This window comes from Rhinopithecus bieti, unplaced genomic scaffold (assembly GCF_001698545.2).
Source record: "Rhinopithecus bieti isolate Rb0 unplaced genomic scaffold, ASM169854v2 scaffold_4553, whole genome shotgun sequence".
In the NCBI taxonomy this organism is placed as follows: domain Eukaryota; kingdom Metazoa; phylum Chordata; class Mammalia; order Primates; family Cercopithecidae; genus Rhinopithecus; species Rhinopithecus bieti.
The window spans coordinates 2,091,511-2,108,893 of record NW_016804694.1 but is presented as its reverse complement, the minus strand read 5'-3'; the positions used below and the strand labels follow the sequence as shown (position 1 = coordinate 2,108,893).

Sequence of the window (17,383 nt, the reverse complement as noted above, 5' to 3'; positions counted from 1 at the left end):
AAAAAAAAAAAAAAAAAAAAAAAGAGAGAACCATCATTTCTATCTCAGCTTATTTTTTAAAATGCTGACCTTGGACTATAATACATGCCCCCACCCCCACGCCACCATGAACTCCCTGGCCTGTGTGGTCCCTTTGACTCATCTCTCCTGCTTCCTACCTCCTTCCCGCAACGTGCCTCTATCCCACAACAACTGGAAAAGGCGTTGCCTCTTTTTGCTAACTTTCTCCTCAGGTAGGCAACTTCTATCCTAAGTTAGGCAGGTTCTCTTTATAATGCTCTCAGTCTTTTCTGTACCTTAGACTCTTGGGCTGTCTGGTGAACCCCATCCATCTCCTCAGAATAATGGTTTTAAATATTAATACATAAAATAAAATGCATATTAATAAAAAAAATTTTTTTTTTTTTGAGACGGAGTCTCGCTCTGTCGCCCAGGCTGGAGTGCAGTGGCCGGATCTCGGCTCACTGCAAGCTTCGCCTCCCGGGTTTACGCCATTCTCCTGTCTCAGCCTCCCAAGTAGTTGGGACTACAGGCGCCCACCACCTCACCTGGCTAGATTACAGGCTTGAGCCACCACGCCCGACCCAAAATTTTTTTTAAAATTTGTGATACTCACCTCTGTGTGGTATAAGATTTATTTTTCTTATTTTTTGAGACGTAGTCTCGCTCTGTCGCCCAGGCTGGAGTGCAGTGGCACGATCTTGGCTCACCACCACCTCCGCCTCCCGGGTTCAAGTGATTCTACTGCCTCAGCCTCCTGAGTAGCTGGGACTACAGGCACGAGCCACCACGCCCGGCTAATTTTTTAAAAATTTTTAGTAGAGACGAGATTTCACCGTGTTAGCCAGGATGGTCTCAATCTCCTGACCTCTTGATCCGCCTGCCTCGGCCTCCCAAAGTCCTGGGATTACAGGCATGAGCCACCACGACTAGCCTAAGATTTCTTACTGGAATTTTCTAAATTTTTCTATGATGGTTACATACACTTGCACAACTGATAACAAACAAGAACAGCCAACAAAGGACATAGCTCTCTAGAAGAGAATACTTTTTTTTTTTTTTTAAGGCAGAGTCTTGCTCTGTTGCCATGCTGGAGTGCAGTGGTGATCTTGGCTCACTGCAACCTCCAACTCCCAGGTTCAAGCGATTCTCCTGCCTCAGCCTCCCGAGTAGCTGAGATTACAGGTGCGCACCACCGCACCTTGCTAATTTTTGCATTTTTAGTGGAGACGGGGTTTCACCGTGTTGGCCAGGATGGTCTCGATCTCCTGACTTCGTAATCTGCCTGCCTCAGCCTCCCAAAAGTGCTGGGATTACAGGCGTGAGCCACCACACCTGGCCAAGAATACTCTTTGTTGAGATGAGATCTACCTATAATTTCCAATTCTTCCAGTCTTAACAGAAACCTCTCAAAAGCTTCCAAATAATTCCACCCCTGGACAAGTAAACGTCCCCACTTCCCCCAAGGGAAGTGACGCTTAGCCGTAAGGAATCACTCTGCCACCTGGTGGCTACGCCTAAAACTGCCACATCCCCTCCTCTAGCCCCTACCTAGTCTGCCGCCTGCTGTCCTCATGCTGCAACAATGGGAAATCCTGCCCAATGGATTAAAAAGTAGAAACTCACTTTGGGAGGCCGAGGCGGGCGGATTGCCTGAGCTTAGGAGTTCGCGACCAGCCTGGGCAACACGGTGAAACCCCGTCTCTACTAAAATACAAAAAATTAGCCGGGCATCGTGGCGTGCACCTGTAGTCCCAGCTACATGGGAGGCTGAGGCAGGAGAATTGCTTGAACCCGGGAGGCGGAGATGGCAGTGAGCCAAGATTGCGCCACTGCACTCCACTATGCGACACAGCGAGGCTCTGTCTCAAAAAAAAACAAAAAAAAAAAAAAAGGAGAAACAGTAATTATGGCTGGGGGATGAAGGTGCTAATCACAAATCAGGAGCTTTTATCTAGGGTCAGGGAAGAGACACTACCAGGGCAGGGAACAACTGAAGATTTGTTACAAAGCCAGTTAATGGGAGCACTTAAGTATGACATGCACTCAGATGAGATACTACAGTCAGGAGGAGGAGAAAGCTTGTAGGGCAAGCATCAGAGATGCCCAATTAATAGAAAGGGAGCAAACACCTTTTGTAGAAAACAGCTGGAAATAGCTGAAATAGCAGAAAAGGGCCAAGCATAGTTATCGGCTGAAAATCCACACAGGAAAAGGCAATATGGCAGAGAAGGACTTTGAGCCATATGTGACTGGTGGAAAAAAAAACAATTAGATAAGAGGCCAAAGGCAAAGGAATAGTGGGTAATAAGCAGAGATTTTGAAAAGGGAAAGGTATAAGAAAATTCCACTAAAGACTGTCCAGTAAAGGTGGCAGAATAATTGAGGAGGAAGACAAACACCAAAGATAATCAGTATAAAGGCAGTTATTATTTATTGAGCACTTATTACATAACAGATGGGGCTCTAAATGTTTCACATGTACTTTGTACTAGTTCATTTAATTCTACATCTACTCTATGAGATACATATTATTACCTCCATTTTACAGATGAGGAAATTGAGGCACAGAGGTTCAGGAACTTGCCTAGGGTCACAGGGTAGTGCTGGCCAGGGATTTGAGTCTAGACAATCTGGGCATGTGCTCATAATCACTAGACTATCTACTGCCTGCCCTGGCATGAGAAGTAAGGCATAAAGCAGAAGGAACAAAAAGAAGAGAAGTCATAAAAGAGGCTGTTTGAAGGAAATCTAGAAGCATTCACTTTTTTTGTTGTTGATTTTTACTTTTATTTAGTCATTAAGTCCTTGGACTCATAGTAAGGCTTGATGCCATATTGGTGTCACACTGCCAAGCAATCCGAAGCATATGTTAGCCTTCTATTTCAACTTCTTTGTTTACTAATGTATCACTGGACCCAGCAGGCAGCTCACCCAGACAATCTTAGTAAGGATTTTGGTGCATAATAGGCCACAGTCCTTACAAAGTATCCAGTTTGTCTTATAGCTGAGAGGTGTGAACCGGCTGCAGATGTGTCACAGCTAAATTCTTGAATGGATTTTTATTATCAGTGCCACCTCTTCCTCTGCCTCTTCTTGGTCTTTCCCAGCCACCAGTGTGACCCAGCTGGTGACCAAGAGTTGACTAATTTTACTCTGCAATAAGGGCTGGCACAACCAAAGACAGGATGTATAATGATGAGCAACAAAAGAACGTTAAATATGTGCTACTAAATAAGATACTGTATATAGAATCACTTTGCAGTACTGGAACATTCTTTGCAAATGTAAAGTGTATTCAAGCATGTAAAAATACCTTTCTAGTCAAATACTTTAAAACCAACCTCTTCTATTTTGAGAATCAGTGAGGAGGCAAAACATTTCCTCTGGTCCCAATACAACTTTTCAAAAACATGTCCCTGCCATATAAGCTTGTTGAGAGTCAAACTTTTATTCATTGGCTCTTCCTGAATCTAGGCATTTGACAAAGTTTCCTCTCAAAGAAAGCTGTGTAGTTTCCCTCAATGGCTTGTTTTTGTTCATATGTCTAGGAATTGTGCCCTTTCTCACACCAGCTTGTTTTGGGCAGAAAGATCTTCAGTTCCCAGGGTTCCCTCCGAACTCTTGTGTGCAGGATTCAAACTGGCAATTCACCAAATGTCTGTAAAGACAGGGCCCCCATTTGGGCAATGTTCCACAATCGCACCCTTGAGTTCATGCAGAAGTGGTGGGTGGATGCCATCTGGTTCCAGGGATTTATTTACATTTAGTTTATTATTGAGGTCTGGAACATCCTACGGGCTTAGCACTATTTAATAACCCCGACCTGTCTCCTACAAAAGAAACCTGCAGAGTGGGAATCTCTCCAATGGTTTCTTCCAGCTGACTCCCTTGTCATTTCACTCACTCACTCACTCGAGATTAACTCTGTTGTCCACTGATGGCTCATTGCACCCTCGACCTCCCTGGCTCAGATGATCCTCCCACCCAACCTTCCTAAGTAGCTGGGACTACAAGTGTGTGCCACCATGCCTGACTAATTTTTAAATATTTCCCTATGTTGCCCAGGGTGGTCTTGAACTCCTAGGCTCAAGTGATCCTCCTGCCTCAGTCTCCCGAAGTGCTGGGATTACAGGCATAAGCCACTGCACCTGTCCTCTTTTTATGTATTTAAAGAAATGTTGATTATTAGTCCTTAGAGTGCCCTGCATGGTGCTTCTCAAATTCCGTCCTGAGTCCTCTGAGGCCTTGCTGGTGCTGGCCGACATACTCCTGGGCTTCCACGTTCTGGGCTTCACTGCTGCTGCTTTCCCGAGATGACTTTTTAGAATAGAGTAACCAGGTATTTGCTCAGGCACCTGTCCCCTCTGACTCAAGCAGACACTCTTCATAGAACTATTATCCTAGAGTCGGTTTTCAGGCCTCCTATGGGTTGCTTAATACTGTACAGATTTTCTGCCTGCTGCTCATCTAAGTGCCCACAACTGGGCACAGCTTATGCTCGTCTACATGTGCCGTGAATTTTTGATTTTTGGAGGTGTTCCCCTGCTCCCTGTTGTAACCCCTTGGTTTTGGGTTGTAATTATGTGTGCTGCAGTGACCACAGGGAAGCCCCGTCATGCCTTTCCTTATCACAGAACTCACTCAACCAGTTCCTGCCCCGAAGTCTGACATTAATCTGCTTTGGGAAGTCTTCCCCAAGTCTGACATCGGCAACCTGCCTTGATGGCATATTCTGCCAATGGCTGTTGGGAATAAAAACATGTTTTTATTACAACCACCTGTGGGGATAGCAGGCCTCTCAGCACTCACAGGCTCCAGCCGTATTCCCTCAAAAGTTCCCTTTGCTTACTTCCTTTTTCTTTTTCTTTTAAAAAAAAGACTTTCAGAGTCTCACTTTGCTGCCCTGGCTGGAGTGCACTGGCGCGATCTTGGCTCACTGCAATCTCCGCCTCCCAGGTTCAAGCGATTCTCCTGCCTCAGCCTCCCAAGTAGCTGGGATTACAGGTGTGTGCTATCACGCCTGGCGAATTTTGTATTTTTAGTAGAGATGGAGTTTCACCATGTTGGCCAGGCTGGTCTTGAACTCCTGACCTCAGGTGATCTGCCTGCCGTGGCCTCCTCCCAAAGTGCTGGGATTACACGCATGAGCCACCATGTCTGGCCTCTTACTTCCTTTTTCTAGGATCAGAGTGGAAACAGGAGGCCCTGATAGGCCTCCTATTGCTAGCCCTGATGGCCCCGTCCTCTGGGCAGATACAGTCCTCGTCGGGCTCCCCGCTGGGTAACAGAAGCTCCATTCACTTCCTTAGTAGTACATAACTGTACACTGTGGTAATGACTTGTGATTATGTAAAAATGACCCGCATCAAAATGTGTAGAAAACATCTATTTGTCTATTTGGTAGGTAGATTTGAGCGCTCTTACACTGTCTCCACCATTTACTTTCCTTCCAACCTTTTGAGGGTGGACTCATGACATAAATCTTAAGCGTGCAGGTTGATGACTTTTTACATAAGTACACACCCAATTAACCACCACCCAGATGAAAACAGAGAACACTTCCTGTGTCTCAGGGACTCTTGCTCCTCCCCAGTCAACATGGCCTCCCCAGCCACTGATCTAACTGAAGCCTGAGAGCTCCACCAGGGCCCAGGCAGGGCTCTACCGCTCCACAAATAGGCCCAGAGCTGCTCTTCACCCATAACCTGCACCAGCCCAGTGGACTCCCTGCTGCAGTCCGCCCTGGAGCATTAGAGCCTCTGCTTCCCCAAGGGATGCATGCGAGGTGATTTCAGGCCACTTGGAGGGAGAGCATGAAAGGGCAGCAGGAGATCACCGATCTTTCTGGCAGTGGAAGGAGAAAAACCCAACAGCCAGAATAGGAGGAGGTCACAAGGAAGACCCTGGGAGGAATTCTTTTCAGTTTTAAAACAATAGGTTTTGTTGTTGTTGCTAAATGTTTCTTTGTGAGGAGAAAGCCTGCTAGCAATCTCCAATGTAGGGGGATACATGGGGAAGAAGAAATCTTGAGGTGGAAACATAAGCAGATCCTTGCCTGGGAACAGCCACCATGTGAATTTAGCTCAAGAGCTCCAGGAAGCACTTGGCAGGCCTGGGACTGACAGGCAGCAAAGCACAGTGGTTCAGAGAGTACCACTCACTCGGGTGACCTCAGCCTAGTTACTTAAAAAAAAAAAAAAAAAAAAAAAAAAAAAGGCCGGGCGCGGTGGCTCAAGCCTGTAATCCCAGCACTTTGGGAGGCCGAGACGGGCAGATCACAAGGTCAGGAGATCAAGACCATCCTGGCTAACCCGGTGAAACCCCGTCTCTACTAAAAAATACAAAAAACTAGCCAGGCGAGGTGGCGGGCGCCTGTAGTCCCAGCTACTCTGGAGGCTGAGGCAGGAGAATGGCGTGAACCCGGGAGGCGGAGCTTGCAGTGAGCCGAGATCACGCCACTGCACTCCAGCCTGGGCGACAGAGCGAGACTCCGTCTCAAAAAAAAAAAAAAAAAAAAGCGCTAAGATTTAGCTGCTATGAGATTGAGCCTCACAAAACTGCCAATATTCAATCATTCTGATCTACAAAAACAATTGCATATGATTCAACCTAACATTATTATTACGATTCTATTACACTAGCCCAGGCTGAGGGCAGGAATTGTCGAGAGTCCCCTCCTACCACGAGAGGCTTTGGCCCAGCTCTGCTGACAGCTCTCATTTCAAGCCGCCCATGGGCCCCGGAGGATCCAGCCGTTCTGCTCCCAGAGTCCTGTGTGCAAATGTGCCTCAGGCTCCTTTGTCCAGCGGTCTCAGGAAGGAAACCTCTGTGTTATCTCCTTTGTCAGTTTTTGGTCCCTCTGCCAGGCAGTGGCCCCAGACAACTGCTTGGCCAGGGAGAAGCACGCACCCTTGCTGCTGGGGGGTTTTGCCGCAGCTAGGACCCAGCCCTTTGCCCCTGTGTTCTCTGACGCCACCTCTTCATCCCTGTTTCCTCATCCAGGTCAGCAGTTTCCCCCAGTATGAACCTTGTATGGTTTACTCATTATGTTAAAAACCACTTAATTAGAAAAGTGGGTTTTTAAATCTCGCCTCATTAAAGGTAGTATTAAAATCAACGATAATAAGCTCACTGTTTGGAGGACTATGTATCAAGTACACTATTCTAACTGCCTCACATGTATTTGTTACTTTAATCTCATCATAGCCCAAGGAGGCAGGTCCTATTGCCCCATTTATAAATAAGAAAATAGAGGCACAGAGAAACAAGTTACTTACTTACAGCTGCATGTTTAGGAAAGTGGGAGAGCTGGGATCTGACCCTAGGCAGTCTGGCTCCAAAGACCATGATTTAACCACTGTACTATTGTGTACAGTCCCCAACCTTGACAGGAAGCTATCTGCTTCCTCTCTGAACCCCTTACTGGCTTCCCTTATATCTAGCTCTTTTTCCCTGTTCTTTAAGTGTAATCAGTTTGCTGGTCTGCTAAAACTGCTGCAAGTACCACTTTTATTTCTGTAACCACTTCACCTGGTTTTTCTTTGAGTCACTTAAGGTGGCTTTTAGCCCTAAAACTTCTCTTCCAGGCTGGGCATGTTTGGTTTTTTACAATACCTGTATTCATCTACAGAGCTTCCTTCACAGTGATTTCACCACAAGCAGCCCTTCAGCAGTTAGGATACAGGTGCCTACTTTCTCTGTGAAAGTCACACCCAACAGGTCAACCTTACACAATGCTTTGTGCCCTTGTTCCTCACACCTCTGCCATGATTCTGTCTCCTAAAGGGCACTGCCTGTCTAGCCTAACACCCAGGCACATTTTCTTCTTTTATCATTCATAGAATTTTAGAACTATGGAGGTGGGAGGAACTTTTCACCTTATCCAGTTTAATCGCCCATTCTACTTTGTCTGAAAGAAAGACGTGAGACTCCTCCACGAACAGGATTAATCGAGGTGTTAATAGAGCAGCAGACAATATTCCCAATGCTGTTCTGTTGGGTATTGCCAAAAGACCTCAGACCTACCAGATAATTGAAAATGCTACCCAGTAAAGAACATCTCTAGGATTAACATAGCTGTAAAGTCACAGAGCATTGTCCTCTGTTCTGCCGATATTGTGAACTGCTAAAAGCCGTTCCAGGAATCGTCTGCACCTCCCTGAGCTGATCTGGGAAGCACTTTTATCACATATGGCAAAGCTCTGTGCCTGGCTCATGATAACTAAATTAAACTTCATGGTCTTATTATCCGGCTCCACCTCAACCACATTATCAAAATGGACAGCTCATCCCGGCATACAGCCATTCCAGCCCCTTGTCCTCATTTATCCTAGAATGCCACATATGCTGCTCACTGGCAGAAGCCATGGTTCTTAATCAGTAGCCTGAAGCCTCGGCACCATGGCTAGCATCTACTCACAGAAATCAACACATCCGCTCTCCTTTTTCTTCCAAAGCCCTTACTTGGGCAAGCTGGGTCCTGTCTTTCCATCTGTCTACTAAATAGTCTTCTGTTCTTTTGCCGCCTAACACCAATCACAGAGTGGTAATGCTCAGGGACCACATGGAGACACTGCGGATCTTCAGAACATCTACGTTATAGTTAGAACTTATAAAAGCTTTCAACTTTCTCTGGCCTTTCCCCCTGCTTTTAAAATAAGTATATGCCTATTAAAAACAAACAAACCAAAAAAACTCTCAGTTCAGAAACATGCAAAGCATTAAAGCAACACAGCCCCCACCCCCAACCCCAATGATTCTCTCTGGAGAGCCTGACAATCTCTCTCCTCAATCCTTATTTCCCTGACCCTGGAACAGCTCCTAGCCCACTCATCACATAACACAGGCCCTTCTTGAGTTTTCTACATAGGGACTCTGAAGCACCCCCACCCCAGGGGTTCCTAGAAGCTGTACTCTCGCTGGTCATCCCCTCTCAGCCTCCTCTGCTCCTTGACCTCTTCATGTAGTCACGTAAGAGTGTGTCAGGGCTGGGGCCCTGGTCCCCTTCTCTGTCCATCCTTCCTTCCTTAGGGATCTCATCCAGTGTTGGCTTTAAGTAGCGTCTAGGCAAAGGCTCCTAAATTTATAGGTCCAGTCCAGATCTCTCTTTCAAACTCCAAACTCAAGATATATTTGCCTAGTCTGCATCTCTATTTAGACGTCTAATGGCACTTCAAATCCAATATGCCCAAAGCTGGACTCTTGCTGTCCCCACTGTAGCCTTCTCTATAAACTATAAAGCCATCCAGACTCACCCGTTTCTGTTGTACTCTACACCCAATTCATCAGGAAATGTTGTTGGCTCTATTTACTAAATAGATCCAAAATCTGGCCACTTCTTACACCTCCACCGTCACCATCCAAGTCCCACCACCTTCATGTCTCATCTGGAGGACTACCGTAGCATCCTGGGTGGTCTCTATTTCCACTCTTGCCCACACCTACAGTCTACATAGAAGCCAGCGTGGCCCTATTGAAACATAAGTCAGATTGTGCCACTCTCTTCTGCTCATGGCTCTCTTACAGCTCCTCTTCCACTCAGAGTAAAAGTCAAAGTTCTTACAGTGGCTACAAAGTCCTCTGTGATCTGGGTCCCTGTGACTTTTCTGACCTCACCTCTTCCTACTCTTCGCTTGGATCACTCTGCTCCAGGCCACACCAGTGACCGCCATGATTCCTTCCGTGGCTCAGGCATGCTGCTGCCTGAGGCCCTTGCACTGGCTGTTTCCTCTGCCTAGACACTCTTCCTGCAGATGTCCAGGTGGTTCGCTCCTTCACCTTCCCCAGGTCTTTCCTCAGACGTCACCTTCTCAGTGAACCTATCGAGACTACTTTATTCGAAATTGCAACCTGTCTCTTCTCTATCACCTAATAAAACCTTTACCCTGCTCTACTTTTTAAAAAAAGATTATTTCTTAGCACCTTTACATTCTTATTAATTTACTACTTACTATGATGTTTACTGTATGTCTCCCCACAACTATCAGAATATATAAACTTTATGAGAACAGAGACCTCTCTCTGTTTCACTTCCTAATACAGCCTTTGTCTTTGACAGTGCTGGCATGTGGCAAGCATTCAATAAATGCTTGTCAATGAATGACTGAAAGATCTCTCAGGCCTGCCCAGTCACTCTGCAGCCATTCTGGCACAAAGACCCTTCTCACACTGAAGAACCCTGGGCTCCAGTGACTTCCTGCCAACTAAGAGGGACGACCCCTTCAGAGCACCCCTTCTGCCTTCCTACTCCCAGCCAGGTACCTGCTGTGGCACCTTCTGTCTGCGCTGCCCACTGAGGGGCTAACTCCCTTTCTAATGTTCATTCCCTGCCCACACTAAGCTCTTGGCCACTCACCTGAAAGTCCTCCTCATCCAAGATCTCTTTCCTCCACTTGATCAAGAAGGCTGCACACACATAGAGATGAAAGTGGGAGAACCCTTCTGGTTCAGACTGGGAAGCAAAAAAATAAGAGTTAGGTCTTCCAGCCCTGACAAGGATTCAGCTCTGGTCCTCTCAGTTCCATTCCTACTGGGAGGAGGGAAACTCTTTCACGGTTGGGGAGATGGAGTTGTGAAGAGACTTAGCAAAGGCCCTGCCCTGAGGCTAAAGCAGACATGGAAGTAGAAAAGGGGAGAAGGGGAAACTTCTAAGCAGCTACACTCTACAACTTGGCAGGGAGCTGGACACCTCAGGGACAGCCTGGCACAGAGAGGCCTGGGAATCCCTCCTACCTGATATGTGTCCCACAGGCGGATGGTGCAGCGAAGAGGAAGCTCCCGCATAAGCAGGTTGTTCATCCAGCGGAAGGCAAACTGCAGGTATTCTACCTCGTACCTCCTGAAGTGATTATGTACCTGCTCTGAAACAGGAAGCATCATTGGGGATCATCATCCTAGGGGACTGGACCCTGACAGGGCCACAGGAGCCAAAACAGCAGCCCCCACTTCTTACTGCCCCTCCCATGGGTAAGCAGACACAGAGGGGGCAGACAGGCATCTGACTGTCCTTTATGTTTGATTCCATCATCTCACAGCAACACTGCATGGTTAACTCAGCCCAGCAGACAGAACCATTTTAACATCCCACAGCAATGTTCTAGGAGCCCCACTTCCTTCACGGGGCCGCTCTGGCCACAAAGCAGAGGATATGAGGTTCACTTGGCTGCTCCACCTTAGTACTCATCAGAGAAGGAGCCAGAATGGAAAAGGACCATGGAGGTCACCTTGGCCACCCTCCTACTGGCAAGGAACTCCTCTTCAGCATCCCCGCCAGATGGCTAGCCAGCAGGGATGTGAACACTGCCAGCGAAAGGGGCTCACAAACTCCACTCAAGGGCAGCCTCTTCCACTGATGTATGAAGTGATTCACCAGAAAGCGCTTCACCATATTCAACAAAACCAGCTGCCTCCTCACTCCCACCTCTTGGTGTTCGTGTGGTGTTCTCAGGTAAGCCCAAATAAACCCGACTGCTGTTCTACATGACAGCTCTCCAAATAACGCTTAGTGGGATTGTTTTCTAAATTACTGTCCTCAGTTTCCTAACCTATAAAACGGGAATAATCACTCACACCTCAGAGGGTTTCAGGGAAGATAAACAAGAAAACACAAGTAAAGTGCTTACAGTGGCACCTGGCACGTGGTAAATATTTCAAACAATTCTTAGAAGAACTATGAACAATGGTTATGGCCAGGTGCCGTGGCTCATGCCTGTAATCCCAGCACTTTGGGAGGCCGAGGTGGGTGGATTGTTGAGCCCAGGAGCTCAAGACCAGGTTGGGCAACATGGCAAAAGCCTGTCTCTACTAAAAATACAAAAATTAGCCAGGCATCGTGGTGCACACCTATAGTTCCAGCAACTCGGGAGGCTGAGGTGGGAAGATCCTTTGAGCCAGGAGGTCCAGGCTGTAACGAGCCAAGATTGCACTCCAGCCTGGGCGACAGAGCAAGACTCCATCTCAAAAAACAACAGTTATTTCTGGGGAGAAGAATTTAAGGAGAGGAAGGATTCCTACCTTATCACCCTGGCTGGAGTACAGTGGTGCGACCTTGGCTCACTGTAGCCTCGACCTCCTGGGCTCGAGAGATCCTTCCATCTCAGCCTCCTGAGTAGCTGGGACTACAGTCGTGTGCCACCATGCCCAGCTACTTTTTAAATTTTTTGTAGAGAGGGGATCTCACCATGTTGCCCAGGCTGGTCTTGAACTCCCAGGCTCAAGTGATCCTCCTGCCTCGGCCTCCCAAAGTGCTGGGATTACAGGTGTGAATCACTGTCCCCAGCCTGTTTAAATTTTTTTAAATGAGGAAGTATTACTTCTACAATGCAAAGAAACATCCAAGATATATATACACTTAAAAATCCACTATTCCAAAGTACTATGCCTTTATGTATCATGTACTTGTAAGGGCGGAAAAAATAAGGATAGGGCAGACAGTGGCAGAAACCACAGCATCTGCTTGTTGGAACCTGATTGATGACCAGCCTCTGGCAGCCAGCTTATCCCCCAGAAGAGGGCAGCATACACCCTGTGCTAGGATAGGCTCCAGTTGAGGGATGTCAGAGACCTGCACCTGGGGCCCCACCATGAGGGCTAACAGCTGGGCCAGAGTGATAAGACACAGCGGAAAAAAACATTCCACATGTGACATATGGGAAGTAACTGTGAATAAACAAGTGGGTTCAGAAGATTGAAATGTTGAGTCAAAAAACAGAGTGAGTGGAACAACTCAAGGAAGGTTTTCATGAAAAGAGAACCTGGGAAAGAAGAGAGAAAGATATACAGTGTTGGGGTTGGGGGTGGGCAGCAGGTAGGGAAGAAAGGCTTTGCTTGGGTGAAGTAGAAAATCCAATGAGTAGGAAAGCCTGGGAATAACATTTGTTAGCTGGTGTCAGGACAGGCAGAGTCCTATGGGGGCTACTACAACTTAACTAGTGTTAGAGATCCCACCAACTTCTCTCCCAGGGCCTCAGTTTCTTCATCAGTCAACAGCAGAGCTTCCTGAGTTGTCCTTTCATTCTAACATTCTACAACTCTAGGCTAAAGCTGAGGAATTCCATAAGGCTGTTCCTCAAAGACATGTGCCTTAGGAAGAGCCACATCTCAATTTCCCCACTCCACACAAGTCCTGGGAAGCTGTGTAAAGTCCTGCTCGGGTATCAGCCAGGCCCGAAGACTCCGTGTCAAGCCCAGGAGTTCTGAGTTACATCACAACATGAAGGACAAGGCCGGATGACAGGCTGGATGCTGAAGGCAATGGAGAGTCATGGGAGGCTTCAGAGCAGAAGAGGGATGTGGCCAGAACAGAGCTGCAGAAAGATGCAGTTGTGTGACAGATAGTTTGGAAGAGAAGAGTATGGAGGAGGCAAGTCCTCTGAGAAGGAAGCTGAACCAGAGCTGTGGCTGGGGAAATGGGGAAGGGGCGTACTGAGGAGAGCTGCTGAAGGAGAACCGATAGAGACTGGTGATAGGAAACCAAGGGGAAAGAAGAACTTGAGATAACAGCACAGTTCTCACTTTGCCTTCCTGCTGAGATGTGGAAGGATGCTGGTGCTGCCAGCAGCACTGAGTGCACTGGAAAGGGTCATGGCTAGGAAGACAGCTGAGGAGAGGACCCACAAGTACAACCGGCTCAAATCAGAATCAACTGCGCTATTGCTAGAGAACTCTTCTCCCTCTGAACCTACCATCAATCCGGCTGACAAGCTCTTCCAGTGCCTTCACCTTCTTCTGGATCCCTGGTTGTGCAAAGGTGTAGTTATCCTGCAAATGACATAGAGCCCAGGATGAACATGGACTCTAACTTGTGCTACCACCTGACATTCACTGAAACAAGTTTAAAAGTTCAGGCTGTTTTCCAAAACTAGTACCAATGGCCAGTGACAGTGTTCTGGGAAACAAAGAAATCTACAGAACAACAGTGTAGGGGGAAAGCCCAATGGAGCCCTACAGTGTGGAAGCAAACCAACATGCCTGGGGTGCAGGGCAGAAAGGAGCAGTCTACTTCAATGACAAAGCCAAGGCAACATGGAGATTTCTGCAGACTCCAAGGGACATGACACCATCACTGTTTTGTTTTTGTTTTTGTTTGAGATAGGGTCTCACTCTATCGCCCAGGCTGGAGTGCAGTGGTGTGATCATGGCTCACTACAGCTTTGACCTCCTAGGCTCAAGCAATCCTCCCACCTTAGCCCACTGAGGACCTGGTACTACAGGCACATGCCACCACGCTTGGCTAATTTTAAAATTTTTTGTAGAGATGGGGTCTGTCTATGTTGCCTAGGCTGGTCTTGAACTCCTGAGCTCAAGCGATCCTCCAGTCTTGGCCTCCCAAAGTGGTGGGATTATAGGCGTGAGCCACCGTGCCCGACCCACCATTGCTGTTTGAAAGCTGTAAAGCTAATGAAGAAGGATAGAGAGGGACCAAAAGGAGGAGAAGCCATAGTGGGTGGGTGGGTGGTCCTGCCTGATACAGAAGAGCAAGAGTGAAACCAAAGGCCTGCTGGGAGCCCCTGGACCTAGATGCTCCCACAAGGGCAGAAGCAGCTCACCTGGATTCCATCCAATAGCTTGCTCATGCACCAAAAGCTGTCAGCCTCAATGCTTCGCAGCATGTCTTGGGACAAGTTGGTCACGTCAAAGTTCTCCACATCCTCTTCTGTAAAACAAAAGGTGAAGAAAGTCCAGAGGTCTTATCTAAAAATAGAGAGAGAAAGATAGATTCGAGTGTCTTCAACGGGGTCTTTAGCACCAAGTGAGGACCAGGCTAACCTGATGTTAAGAAACAAGGGCCTGCCCCTCTACTCTCTGTGTCAGGTGGACAAATGTGTCCCAGGGAAGTTCTTGAAGATCTCATTACAACACTGGACAGGCCATTTCTCACACTAGTCCCATCAGGTTCAACATATCTTTCTCTTCCTTGGTATTTGTTCACTCAGTTTTAGAATATGATACTTCAGGTCTCATGTTCAATGAATTATACTCAGCTCCCTGAAGATGGCCTGGAAAATGTCTTTGATTTCAGCTCAGTGAGCTGTCTAGCACACTCACACTCATATGTAGGGAGAACAGCTAGGATCAGAAAGCCCCCACAGTTTATTTTAAAGATGGAATTCCCAAGTTCTGGTAAGGCAGACCCACAGTCTTGCCACTCAGAGGAGAAGGTATGCATGTAAAGGAAAATGAGTCAAGCCTGTGAGTGCTTCTAGGACTTAATTCCAACAAGATGGTATTTCTCAAGATGGGTTCTGCAAAACATCAATCCTACACGACACTCAAAAAGGGGGGGGGGGTCGGGTTCCACAGACAAATATGGTTGGGAAATGATGCATTAGATATCCCCATCTTGGAGATTAGCAAAGATCACAGAACACAAAAGGGTTTGAGAAGTTAACAGAAATTCTGCATTAAGTAAATCTGCTTAACTTGTTTATCCAGCATTTCCCAAGTTTATCTAGCCACGAGACCTCTTTGGAGAGGATTATTTGTTAGCTTCTCATGGAAACCTCCCACTGAGTAACAGGAATGAGAATCTGTCTCGTCTGAGATGCAAGTGAGGAAAACATAAGCAGCCTTCCAGAAACCCGAAGAAGGAAAAGAAACCCGAAGAAGGAAAAGGCTATGTGATGTGTCCTTCCTAGCCCGTGTTTAACTCCCTCTTCCTGTCACAGAGAGGTGAAGTAGTAAGAAGCGCTGTATTTGCCCAACAAGAAAGGCCTCTGTGTATGTCTGTCAGAGGCCACACACACACACAGTCAAGCCCTTGAGTTCTCCACCAGACAGCTTTTCTCCTCAGACCTACAACCCCTATTCTGGAAACAGATGTTCACTGCAATCCCTTGCGCTACAGAGACATAGGCATCAGACAAAATGTATTCAGAATCTAGCTTTTTCTTCTTTCTTTCTTTTTTTTTTGAGACAGGATCTCACTCTGATGCCCAGGCTGGAGTGCAGTGGCATGATCTCGGCTCACTGCAGCCTTGACTTCCCAGGCCCAGATGATCCTCCCACTTCAGCCTCCCAAGTAGCTGAGACTATGGGTGCACACAACCACGCCCAGCTAATTTTTTGTAATTTTTGTAGAGATGAGTTTTTGCCATGTTTCCCAGACTGGTCTCAAACTCCTGGACTCAAGTGATCCTCACACCTCAGCCTCACAAAGTGCTAGGATTACAGGAGTGAGCCACTGTGCCTGACCCCAGCCTTTTCATTTCTAAGAATTGTTACTAAGACCTATAACTGAACCTCCGTGAGATAACATGTAACAACTCTTGGATTCTCATCCTGTTTGAAAAGCCATTTTTAAAATGAACATGGAGGCTGGGGAAAAAAAAAAACCCTCTTGAGAAGGGGGGGGTGCTTTATCAGAAAAGCTATGACTCTACGAATGACCTAAAAAAAAAAAAAAAAAAAAAATCCAACTTGAAGGCCAGCTGCAGTTAATATACATAAAGTGCTAAATACAGTGCCTGGCACACAGTAGGCACAATATAGCTATCTTAGATGAAATTTATTAGGAACTTGTAATGATATAAAAAAGCATGTCACAGTATTAAGGAGAAAAGAGGGGAAAAAGTATTTATGGCATACTTTCTTACTGTACATACAATATTTATATGTTTATATAAGCACAGAGGAAAGACAAAACATCGCAAGGTTTATAGTATTTATTCCCCAGGTGGTAAGAATGAAGGATTTTATTTCCTTAAAGCTTTATTGGACTTTTCAAAATTTCTATAATAAGCAGAATTTTTATAGTCATTTTACATGCACAGTATCTTAGAAAAAAAAAGAGCCACAACTGACTACATCTGCCGTTTATCACCAAAAAAGAATAAAGAAGATTTTGTAAAACAACACTAAACTTGCAGAAACTAAAAATCTAGATAGCATATAAAGATCAATTTGAGAAATCACATTTTATTTTTGAGACAGAGTTTTGCTCTTGTCACCCAGGCTGGAGTGCAATGGCACGATCTCAGCTTACTGCAGCCTCTACCTTCCAGGTTCAAGCAATTCTCCTGCCTCAGCCTCCCAAGTAGCTGGGATCACAGGCATGAGGCACTATGCCTGGCTAATTTTGTATTTTCAGTAGAGACGGGGTTTCACCATGTTGGCCAGGCTGGTCTCAAACTCCTGACGTCAGGTGATCTGCCTGCCTCTGCCTCCCAAAGTGGTAGGATTACAGGTGTGAGCCACCATGCCCAGCCGAGAAATCATATTAAAAAAACTCTTTCAGGAAATATCATTTTTCTTTTATTCCTATTATTCCTTTTATTATTTTTCTTGCATTCCTATTATTCCTTTTATTCTTTTATTGTATCCTAACTTAAACATTTACTGTGTAGTGGTTTTGTTTTTTTATGTATGTAAGTATATATAGATA

General features: G+C 46.4%; 1 protein-coding gene across 1 annotated transcript in view; it reads right to left on the bottom strand.

Moving 5' to 3' along the window:
- TBC1D22B (TBC1 domain family member 22B) overlaps nt 1-17,383 on the bottom strand; it is a 78,410-nt gene that overhangs the window by 5,780 nt on the left and 55,247 nt on the right. The window contains exons 9-12 of the mRNA XM_017870133.1: nt 14,550-14,656; nt 13,686-13,761; nt 10,735-10,862; nt 10,358-10,453 (exon numbers count right to left, since the gene is read on the bottom strand). Coding sequence (XP_017725622.1) covers nt 10,358-10,453; nt 10,735-10,862; nt 13,686-13,761; nt 14,550-14,656 — 407 coding nt within the window. The remainder of the gene's footprint in view (nt 1-10,357; nt 10,454-10,734; nt 10,863-13,685; nt 13,762-14,549; nt 14,657-17,383) is intronic.